At 37.0% G+C, this 12,430-nt stretch overlaps 1 protein-coding gene across 1 annotated transcript; it reads left to right on the forward strand.

Annotated features, from left to right (window-relative positions):
- Window positions 1-7,146: 7,146 nt before the first annotated feature.
- LOC128865422 (beta-galactosidase) lies at window positions 7,147-11,699 on the forward strand. Its single transcript, XM_054105788.1, has 6 exons — window positions 7,147-7,282; window positions 7,727-7,893; window positions 9,510-9,660; window positions 9,721-10,057; window positions 10,120-10,267; window positions 10,428-11,699. Exons 1-6 carry the CDS (start codon window positions 7,199-7,201, stop codon window positions 11,491-11,493), a joined length of 1,953 nt encoding a protein of 650 aa, XP_053961763.1. The 5' UTR covers window positions 7,147-7,198; the 3' UTR covers window positions 11,494-11,699.
- The last annotated feature ends 731 nt before the right edge of the window (window positions 11,700-12,430 follow it).

Raw genomic sequence — 12,430 nt, forward strand, 5'->3', positions numbered from 1 at the left:
TATTCTTTTTTTAATATATTTTCTCTAAATGTTGACCTCGAGTCTGGGCTCCATACCTTGTGCCACACGCCGAAGAAATGTTGCCGATATGGCATTAACCTTGCGCACGATATTTTCTTTTAGTGGGGCTGCTGGGCGATTAAAAAACCAAATATAGTCCAATTATACCGCTGCTTGACAATGCACACCAAATCGCAAATTTGGGACTGTGAATTGATTTTGATGTTTTAATAGTGGGTTCTGCCCATTGGGTGACCAGTAACGGCAATTTTTCTTATTTACATTTCCATTTAAATAAAATTCTTACGCAAATTGTACGAGTAATCGTTAGGTTTAAGCGCCTGCATGATTTGAATTTTAAAGAAGTGAAGTCTAAGATCCTTCCTCAATATTTAATGCACAACAGTTTTTAGAAGATCCAGAGCAGTCTGGTCTCTTGCGCATTGATTGACATGGATTATTTTGCAAACTTTTAGCGACAAGTTCAATATTTTCATTTGCTTTCGATGCTATTTGTCACGGAGCTTATTGCCCGCAATCTTCGCATCCATAAACGAATTAAATATTCACTCGGGGTATTACGTAAACGTCGAATATTGTAATGTGAACAAAAACTACGATGCATCGATTGTGACATCATGACTAAATAACCCGTACGATTAACGAAACTAACGCGGTTCCTCATACGTTGCGCGGTTGCGGAGAAACTTTTAATTTAAAATCGAATCCTGTCACCGAATGCCTTAATATGTAACAAACGACGTGGTAGTAAAATTTACACTCTCTTCTTTTTCTACACTTCACTTTTTTGTTTGTATAGGCTGTTTAAATATTTTTTTTTTTCAGAGAAAACCAAGCAGTTTAATATATTTATAATTGCCTATAATTGGCGCTTTTTGTGTGTTCTGCCAAGCTCCTCCTCCCATTTGTGGCGTGCGTCTTGATGTTGCTCTATAAATGGAATTGTTTCATATGTATATATTATATATTTACATATATTTATGTTCATACCTACATACATCGAAACATTTGACTTCATAAGTTAAAGATTAAATGACTTCAGCTGAGCATCTTTCCCACATTTTTGAACATAATTAGCGAAATGGAGAACTTTTCTGTATCCGCATTCTGTTTACTCTTCAAATGTGTAATTACTGATGTCGCGAGATTTTTGCCCACTGGACCATTTTTTCTTCTACAACCTTTTACCCTCTTAACAGAAATTTCTTCTTTCTTTCTTTTAGCTCCTTTTTTACCCCAGAAGTACAGACCAAACTAAGCAAACCATGTCGGAGGCTTCACGTTTTCGCATCAAAGTTGGATTTTTCTCGTTATTTTCTTCTTTTCTTAGTTCGATTTCAGTTGCTGGCATTTCTCTTAAACGCATTATTTAAACTGTGAAAACCAATACCTACGTCATTGTGAACATTACTATTTTTATCCTACTTGTGAGCCTGAAATTATTTTTGTTCAAAAATTATAATGGAACCTTTTTTCAGGTGTGGTGCGTATATGTAATAATTATCTACGAAGAAATATTTAGAAGTTTTATACCCAGCTCAGATTCTTAAGTTTTGTCCCAAGAGTAATAAGAAGTTCCAGTCCACAAATCGGGGCGTTTCTGTCGGATTGCTTCGCGCAAATTGCGCATAACCTGCAGGTAATATTCCTATTGACCGTTTTACCCTGTGGCAAGAACTCATGATGCACAACGCCCCTGCAATCGAAGAAAACGGTAAGCAAAACTTTTACCTTCGGCCGAACTTGTCGCGCTTTTTTCGGTCTTGGTTCGTGCGGCAGCTTCCATTGAGATGATTGAGCTTTGGTTTCCACGCCATATTCATAAACCCAAGATTCGTCACCAGTTATGACCCTCTGGAGCAAATTTGGGTCGTCGCGGACAGAGTCCAACATCTCATTAGCAATGTTCATGCGATGCTGCTTTTGATCGAAATTGAGCAGTTTTGGTACGAATTTTGCGGCGACTCGTCTCATGCCCCAATCATTGAAAAAAATCGAAAGGCATTAGCCAATCGATATGCCTAGGTTCTCAGCAACTTCTCTAACGGTGATTCGACGATTGGCCAATACCATTTTCTTCACTTCATCAATTTTTTCGTCTGTTGTTGAAGTGCTCGGGGGTCCGGCACGCTTTTCGTCGTTTACATCTTCTCGGCCTTCTGAGAACATTTTGTACCACCGATAAACGTTGCTTTGGTCCAAAGTAGCTTCTCCGTATGACACTGTCCACATTCGGAATGCATCCGAACACTTAATTTCGTTTTTCACACAAAATTTGATACAGGGTCTTTGATCCATCTTTTTGAATATATAAAAATCGAAGACGAGGCGAAACACGTTCAAGCAAAGCAGCTGTCAACAATTAACTGAACATTCAAAATGGTCGAACTCGTCGGCATGAGTGAGAGACATGAGTACCAACATATCGTCAAAAAAATCGAAATTCGAGTATACGTAACCTGCGAAAATTCAAAATTCGCGATACTTTTTGAACACACCTCGTATACATTTATGATGATGCATTCATGCGATAAACCAGTTGTATATCAATCAAGGCTGTGATATCCGTTTCACCGCTATAATGGATGTGATCCAACCTATCTGTTTACGACCCGTTTTTTCCGAACATACACTTTAATTTGCATTTAAATCCGATTAGATTCAGCACCGCTCCATTTGAAGAGCCAAATATGTTCAATCTCAAATTTTATTATGAAGGGTCACCTTAGCACTTATACCTGTGTATAGGTACAACAATCTGATAAAACGCTTGTCAACGTACATATGTTTTTCTTACCTGACCTGATAAAAATTACAATCTAGACGACCGATTCGCTATTTTAAGTACTGTTTCTTTATGCTCCGTGTGTCTAATGTATTAAGGTATATTAAATTTTTACTCCTCACAGCTGAAAGAAGGTAAACATATACACATACTTATATATAATTGGCGCTTACACCCATTTTGGGTGTTTGGCCGCGCTCTTCCTTCTATTTGTGGTGTGCGTCTTGATGTTGTTCCGCAAATGGAGGGACCTACAGTTTTAAGCCGACTCCGAACTGTAAATGGTTTTTTATGAGAAGCTTTTCATGACAGAAATACACCCATTGCCTGCCGAGGGCGACCGTTATTAGAAACAACTTTTTCTTCATATTAGTTTTTCATGCAGGGAGATTCAAAACTGTACACTTCCGAATACGAGGGGTGCCTTTATATTTCGGGATTTGGCAACCCTGGTGTTGCAATCTGGCAACTGACAGCTGTATCGCAAAGTTTGACATTTTTTAGCTTTTACGTACTCAGAAGGTTTGAAATACCAGCGCTATTTGTGTTGTTTACAGTAACTTAAAAGATTCATCTCGGTCCAAAAATGGAATTAAATCGTGAACATTTTCGTGCGATTATTTTTTACAACTTTCGACGTGGATTTACTCAGCAACATTGCATGCATGAACTTAATTCATTTTTTGGCGATGAAGCTCCATCAAGGACCAGTGTTTATCGATGGTATGGTGAATTCAATCGTGGTCGTAGTTCACTCCCAGACGAATTTCGTGAAGGTCGTCCAAAATCAGTTGTTGTTCCGAAAACCATTGATGCTGTGCGCGAACTGATATTGCAAGATCGTCATGTGACCTATCGTGAGATTGAGACAATCTTAGGCATTAGTGGGACCAGCATACATTCAATATTGCATAAACATTTGACTGTCAAAAAAATTTGTTCGTGTTGAATCCCACACAATTTGTCAATCGCTCAAAAAAGGCTCGTGTGATTGGTCGAAGGAAATGCTCAAAAAATACGATCGTGGGGCTTCGAAACACGTCTATGACATCGTGACAGGTGATGAATCATGGATTTACGCGTATGAGCCCGAAAGTAAACAGCAGTCGACTGTATGGTTGTTTCAAGATGAGCCAAATCCAACAAAAGTTGTTCGCGCACGAAGCACTTCCAAGCAAATGGTCGCCTGTTTTTTGGAAAAACTGGACATGTCGCAACCGTACCACTAGAACAACGCAGAACAGTAAATTCTGAGTGGTACACAACCATTTGTTTGCCAGTTGTCTTCCAAGAAATTAGGAAAACCAATCGCCAAAGACGGATCACTCTTCACCAGAACAATGCGAGCTCTCACACATCGGTTCAAACCACTGCATTTTTGAGCACCCAAAATATAGAATTAATGGGTCATCCGCCGTATAGTCCTGACTTGGCACCGAAAGGCTTCTTTTTATTCCCGTACGTAAAAAACAAACTGAGAGGTCAACGTTTTTCGACACCTGAAGAAGCGGTTGCGGCATTCAGAATGCATGTTTTGGAGGTACCTCATTCAGAGTGGCAAAAGTGCTTCGACAATTGGTTCAAACGCATGCAAAAGTGTATAGATCTTCATGGAGAATATTTTGAAAAACAATAAAGTGATTTTCGATGATTAAAATTTGTTTTGTTCTCTAATCCCGACATATAAAAGGCATCCCTCGTAGTAGTCAGTCAGTGGAGGCTGTTAGCTTCCCTAAAAATAGTTAAAAAGGGGCGTCTCACCACGTTTCATGGAATGGTAGTCACACAAACCCCCTTGGCTATAGCGGCAAAAATACATTGAGAACAAAAAATTAAATTTGGACGCTAAAATTCTTGAAATGTCCACTCTACAATAAAAAGTTAATTAAAATGTACAAAAATTTGCTTATAATTCACAACAACTAAATAACAATAAATTTATCTCTTGAGTTAAGTACCACTTTATTTTCAAAACAAATGCTTGGGGTCGTCCAAAATTCTAAATAAAAATCGTTATCATTGCTGGTGTAAAACGCCGATATTGGAATATTGTGCGATAGTCACTGTGTCGCAGCTATCTGAAGATTTTTAATTTTTTTAAATATTGTACTTCAATCTCATTTGACGCTTGTGAACTAGACATCTGCCGTGTACAAACAAACGAGCAATGTAGCACATAAAGGTCAAAATAAAGATTTCCATCAGTCAAAATCATGTTTATTTAATAAACAAGTTATTTAAAAACAAATAAAAATGAATGATTATTTTTGCACCGCCTTGGTTTTGACCGAGTTTTTCCTCCAATTTCTATTGAATGTCTTGGTGTTGTCCTAAAATTGGATGCCTATTTCGAACTTACCGCCATTTTTTGTGTCAGTCGTGCAACTTTGTTGTTGGGCACAACGCTTAGGTAAATATCGGCAATTAGTCAAAATAGTGACAGATTTGCGGAGATAGCTTGATAGCGATTTGACGCCGTTGGATATCTTTCTGTGGGGTTCTGGTATATACAGCCTTGGCCAAAAGTATTAGGCACCTCACTAAAATACAAGTAATTTCAAATGGGGCTCCCAAAGTGCTCGCTGTTTTTTGCAAATGTTTCACTAGTGTGTTTAACCTTTGATTACAATCATAAATTGTATTATGAGAAAAGCCGTGGAACACTTGGTGCGTAAAGTCTAAAAAGTTGCATTTTTAAAGGTATACTTAAAATATTTTGGCATTTTAAATTTGGTAGTCAATGTGTGAATAATCATTACTGAAAAAATAGGCAAGCGGATACATACATACATGTAAATAATTTCATTTTATCGAAATGCCTAAAAAAAGTGAACTTTGTTTCGACAAAAGAGTGAGGATCCAAGTTTTAAGTGAGGAAGGGAAGTCTCAGGTTGAGTTTGCCAATTTGGTGGGATGTTCGCGGCGCGCAGTCGAATGTGCTATTAAGCGATTTGCGGAGACAAAATCCCACCAATAATAAATGAAAAAGTGGACGAAAACGTCTCACTAGTGAACGAGGAAACCTAACTCGCGAATACGCGAGTCTCCCAAGGGTCGTAAAAAATCCTCTTCTGCTCTTGCAGCTGCCTGTCGAAAGAAATGGGAAAATCCGTTAGTGCTCGAACAACTAAAATAAGGCTTCTGGAAGCAGGCTTAAAAGAATCCCGAAAGAAGCCGTGGCTTTCAAACAAAATTTGGAAAAATCGTTTAGAATGGGCTCTCCGATACCAACATTTTGGGGAGGAAGATTGGTGGAATATTCTGTATTTATATCATTTTTAAATATCAACAGCCACAGCTTCTTACCCTAGTCCAATTTCGAGGAAACAACACAAATCTTATAAAACGATTTTTATTCCTTTCCTACAGGTATCTGGGTACCTGGGGTGACGTTCGTGAGGCGACGGGTTGCCGAGGAGTACCATCCAGATTGCGTGGTACCCACTGCTAATGAGGTCGGTGAAATGTTCACTTGCGAGGCTCGCATGGACAGTCAAAAGTGCATAAATGTATTGAAACTGTACTTTTGCCGTCGCTAAGGCGCATTTTCGTCGACACTAATTTAGATAGAGTTCAATTCCAACAAAATAATGATCCTTGTCACAAACCAGGGACTACGATGCGTTGTTCTACAGACAATAGCATTGTTTTGTTAGATTAGCCAGCGCAGTATCCAAATCTAAGCCCCATAGAGCACATGTGGCAATTTTAAAACGTAAGGAGCACAGCATAATATCGCAAACAGCCCTGCATATGTTTCAATTCACGAGGGGAGCGCCATTAGTACAGCCGAATGTGCAAAGCTTATACGCAGCATGCCCAGGAGTGAACCTACAAAATATTAATGTTTGTATTCCTAATTTCATTTACTCTTACTGATTTATTATAATAAAAAAAAGAATATTACTTCACTTTTTAAAACGAAAATTCTAATTAAATTGAACCGGATTACCCAATGGGGCAAAGGTCACAAAGTGATCACTTACCGGATATTGTATTATATGTATGGTATTCATAGCCTGCATGTCTACACTTCTTATTATAATAAATATACCATCAAAACTTTTCAAATAAACATTCATCTATTTATTTATTTTATTTTATTTTTCAAAATAGGCAGCCTTACTTGGACACCCTCACATATTTACGTATGTACTTACTTTTACTATCAAAATTGAGTGCCTATAACTTTATCTGCATTATACTCGTACTTGTATTTGGAGAGGCTACAAGTTCCTCTCTCGGCACTTACCATTGCGTTGTTATTTTTCAATGTACCCACTCCATATTTCATTTCATTACTTACTTATAGTACATATAAATATAAATGAATTAGCTAAGCTTAGTTTATTCTTAGCGACCAGTCGAGTCGCCAGTTGTGTTTGAGTAACAATGATGAACGCATTAAAATATAAACTTGTGACGGGATTGATTTTTGCTAGTCTCTTAGTCAACCTAGAAGGTTGCGTGGCAAATGTGAGTTTATGTGGTTTATGAAAATAGCTTAAATAATACACATATTGAGCTCAAGAGCTTTGTTTTTATATAAAACAATAACAGAAATAAATTAAAATAATATAATAATATAAAATAATTTTTTTTTAAATTAAATTAAATAAAATATTATCTAATTAAATTAAACAAAGTAAAATCAAGCGAATTTCAATAAAATAAAATAATAATATAAAATAAAATAAAAAATTAACTAATTTCAATTAAAATAAATTAAACTAAGTTGTGTAGAATAAAATAAAAGCAAGTTATAAAGTATTGTACATTCAAGCGAAATCCAATAAAATGAAATAATAAATAAATAAATAAAAAATTAATTTAAATTAAGTAAAATAAAATGCGTGATTATCATAAACGTATATGGGCATATGCAAATGAAAAATAAAATTTCAAATTAAAATTTTCAAGCAAACAAAACGGTCCTTCACAATCGACCATGAGGCCAATACCTTTTTAATGGATAGCAAGCCGTTTCGTTATGTCTCAGGGTCATTTCACTATTTTCGTGCTTTGCCACAAGTATGGGAAGAACGTTTAAAAACAATGCGTGCAGCCGGCTTAAATGCCATCGATACGTGAGTACTAGAATTTGATCATTTTAATTTATTTCTTGCTAATCATATTTTATTATCATACTTATTGTTTGGCAAAATAAGGTGTAAACGAGTACGGTTTAAGAACTGTGGCAATTTATTCCCCCGAGTCAAGATTCCAAATAATCGCAGAGTAATTTACCCAGTTTATAGTAAATCATTTCTGGTTCAATTGCTTTGTGAATAAAAAGAATTGGCTCATCCGGAACAACTCTTATCCTCACCATACTCTCGAGTCCCTATATATAGCGGTCATGGATTGAATTGATATAAAGTGGAAAAATTTTTAATGTGATAAACTCATTTTTTGTAGGAGTAAATAAGCAAAAAAACACCACTTCATTCAAAAAGCTTCCGAAATATATTCAGAAAAGTGATAGTGTCGCCCTTAAAGAACTCGCCATCAACGGCGACGTACTTTTGCCAGCGTTTGAGCCAGCTCTCGAAAAATTTCTGGACCTCTACATATTTTTGCTATAGCCATCAGAGCCGTCTTCGATTTTTCCATTACTTCATTTCGGCTGTTAAAGCGCGTTCGCCTCAGATGTTTTTTGACTCGGCCAGGTCAGGTGAATTCGATAGCTGTTCGATGGTATTTGTTTCGAGAATTGTTTCACGTAAAAGCCTCATAGTGTCAAAAAAGTCCTTATTAACTGGCTGACCTTCTGGCATGAAATCTTGGTATACAACCGCGAGCATCGCTTTCTTTTATGACTGAAAACGACTTCGTTTTTGTAGTCTTGGTTCATTCGGAGCTCTCCACTCACACACCTGATGTCTGGAATTCGTGTCGTACTCACAAATCCAAGTTTGGTATGCAGTAATGATGTGTATGATGAATGTTAAGTCGGATTCAGCCCTGTAAATCATGCCTTTGGGGATATCAACGCGATACCTTTTTTACACGAAATTCAGGTCCTAACCAACTGGGACCAACTTTGCAGCAACACGACGCGAAACCCAAATCATTAACTACAATGCCCTGAACGGATCCGTAAACAATTTTCAAGTACTTTGCGAGCTCTCTGATGGTTAATTTGCGGTTATTGATCAAGTTTTCTTTACTTTATTGATGTTTTCATCAGTTTTCGATGTCGACTGCCTGTCACTACGTTCGTCATCATCTATAGACTCACCATCTTTTCTGAAGAAATTTTTTTAGTAGTACGTCAGCAATGGTCCCTTGGCCGGCCCAGATCGGCTACAAATTATGGTCGAGGTTAGAGAGTATGTCCTGCAAAGTGGGTCAACAAAATTAAGAAAATCTCAAGCAAGCACTTATCACAGTAGCGTCATCCATATTTATAGAAACCTTACATGCCGCTATGACTTAATAACTAAAGGTATATTTAACGAGCTTCCTAATGCTATATAGTTATACTGATTTGTTCATAATATAACAGCGGAAATGATGTGGTAATGCACCACAGAACGGCTAATATAGAAAAACTTTAAAAATTGCTAGAATATATGTAAATAAAATATGAAAAATTATCTAAAACTAAACCTACAAAAATTCTTCAAAACTGGAGAATAAAATAAGAGCTATAATAATTACTTATACATTTTACTACTCTCTACTGTCTTCTCGCGCTTAGCTACATCGAATGGTCGCTGCATAATCCTCATGACGGCGCCTACAACTGGGACGGAATTGCAAATATTGAGCGCTTCTTAGAATTAGCACAGAACGCTGGTTTCTATGTGGTCCTACGTCCAGGACCATACATCTGTGCAGAACGTGATAATGTATGACTGCATCATGAGAGCAAAAAAAATATATATATTTTCAAACAATCTTTTCAATAGGGCGGGCTACCCCACTGGCTTTCCCACAAGTATCCGGAAATAAAGGTACGCACCAGCGATTCCAACTACCAGTTGGAAGTAAGCAAATGGTATGCTCAACTTATGCCACGTCTACAAAGGTTCTTCTACGGCAATGGCGGTCCAATCATAACGGTTCAAGTAGAAAACGAATATGCGTCTTTTTATGCGTGCGATGCTGACCATTTGATTTGGTTGCGCGATGAAACCGAAAAATATGTTCAAGGCAAAGCAGTGCTTTTTACAACAGATCAGCCGAAAGATGTGAAAAGGTGTGCGAAGATTGAAGGAGTACATGCGACCGTCGACTTCGGAATAGGTTTGTTGATTATTCGCGTAGTTTATTATTCGAAAATCATATACAATCTCGTTAAAATGCAGGCTCAAATTTTGACAGCCAATGGAGTGCTATGCGTAGTGTTCAACCAACCGGACCATTAGTAAACTCTGAATTCTATCCCGGTTGGTTGACCCACTGGGAAGAGGAAAATCAAAGGCGTGATGCTAATGAAGTGGCAAATTCATTGAGGTGAAGAGAGTTTAAGTATATTTCTGTATATCTTTTAAAGAGGCGAGTTGATGTCTAGAAATGTAAAACAATGTACACACATGGCAGTGCACTGATAACTGCATCGTAAAATCACTCAACGAACTTAAGAAATGAATCTTTATCTCCTTTATCTCCACAGACTTATGCTCGAAGCAGGTGCGAATGTCAACTTTTACATGTTCTTTGGTGGCACTAACTTTGGCTTTACTGCTGGTGCCAACAACTATGGCAAAGGTTATGTTGCAGATATTACCTCTTATGATTACGACGCTGTAATGGATGAGGCCGGTAATGTTACCAAAAAATTTGAATTGGTCCGCAAAGTTATATCCGAATTTCTCGAAGTACCAGCAGAAGAGAATTGTAATGGCTGCATAACGACGCAACGCCTGGCTTATGGAAATGTAACTTTGGAACCAATCGGTAATTTACTCTCCCAACTGGGACGCACTGCGCTGGCACATGGAGAGCCGATTAAAGCTGCGAAGCCACTTACATTTGAAGAACTCGACCAGTACTCCGGTTTGGTGTTGTATGAAACTGAATTACCACATCTGGAGATCGATCCCACTCTTCTCACTGTCAACGAACTGCATGATCGCGCTTATGTGTTTGTAGATGAAGAGTTGGTGGGCACGTTATCGGTTAAGAATGGCATTTTGTCAGTACCATTGAGTAAAGGTTTTGGCAGCCGCTTGCAGTTGTTGGTGGAGAATCAAGGGCGCATCAATTACGAAACTCTTAACGATACGAAAGGTATTTTAGGTGACATAACAGTGGAACGTTCCAACGGCGAAAAGCAGAAGCTAAATAATTGGGTTACAACATCCTTCCCTTTGGAGAGTTCCCAAATGACGTCATTCATAGAAGCATACAAAAACGATAAAGGAGCTGAAATAGTACAAAAGAGCAAAGTTCTAAAGAATGGACCTGTTATTTATTATGGCGAGTTCGAAGTTGAAAATCTGGGTGATACCTATTTAAATTCAATTGGCTGGGGCAAGGGTGTGGCTTATGTGAATGGCTTCAATCTCGGGCGTTATTGGCCATTAGTTGGACCACAAATGACGCTCTACCTACCTAAAGATTTATTGCAAATTGGCACAAATACGTTAGTTATTTTGGAATATCAGACAGCCAATTTAAATACCGAAAATGGAGAGTATGTCGTGGCGCTCGAAGACAGACCGCAGTTGGATGGCTAAAAGTTTGTACATCGTGGCGCTCGAAGGCAGACCGCCGTTGGATGTCTAACATGGTTTAACAATGAGTAATTAAAAACAAAAATTGTGTTTGTTGAGTTTTCTTTTTTTTTATTGTTATTAAGAGGTTAAATGTAAAACATAAACTAATAAAAACGTTTGTGCACTGCAAATTTATTTTGGAGGACGGAAAAAAGTTTTCAAATTGGTGTGGCAATTTTGTTTATTTTGCTTTACATAATTTATTCTATTTAGTTATCATGTTATCCTTTAAACTATATTGTTGTATTTTATTTTGTTTTATCCTTTTCAATTTTAATGAGATTAATTTTATTTTGTGCAGTTTTCTTTTTTATTCAATTCCTGTAATTATTATATTTTACTTTTTTTTATCTATTTAGTTCTCTCTTTTTATTTTATTTTCACTATTTTTTATTGTACTAACGTACACTTGTGCTCGCATTATTAGGTCACTTTAGATTTTTACAATATTCGAAATATTTTTTATGCTAAATTTTTACCGTTAGTTTTCTATAAAAATATAGTTCATTGCACGACAAAAATTTTGTGAATCAAAGTTCCAAACTTTGCACAAAATTCCAAACATTTAACAAATTTAAAAAAAAAATTACATCAAAATGTTCAACTTTGTAATCAGAATTTTAGAAAACTTCAGGGTACTCAGTTTTATAGCTCATTAAATTTTAGTAATATATAATAGTGTCCAAGATTAATGAAGAAAATGGCACTGCCATCGAAGATGAATACGCTGTCAAAGAAGCTTTGGGAATGATTCGCAGTAATATTTTCTCTGAATGGTACGATGGAAGATCTGGTTCAAAAATTGTAAGTTCAATGTTAAAGTTATAAAACTTATCAACAGAATATTGGTTGGTTACACTTACGACGGCCGATTCAGAGCTGTGTGAGTATGGAGCGG

This window comes from Anastrepha ludens, chromosome 5 (assembly GCF_028408465.1).
Source record: "Anastrepha ludens isolate Willacy chromosome 5, idAnaLude1.1, whole genome shotgun sequence".
NCBI lineage: Eukaryota > Metazoa > Arthropoda > Insecta > Diptera > Tephritidae > Anastrepha > Anastrepha ludens.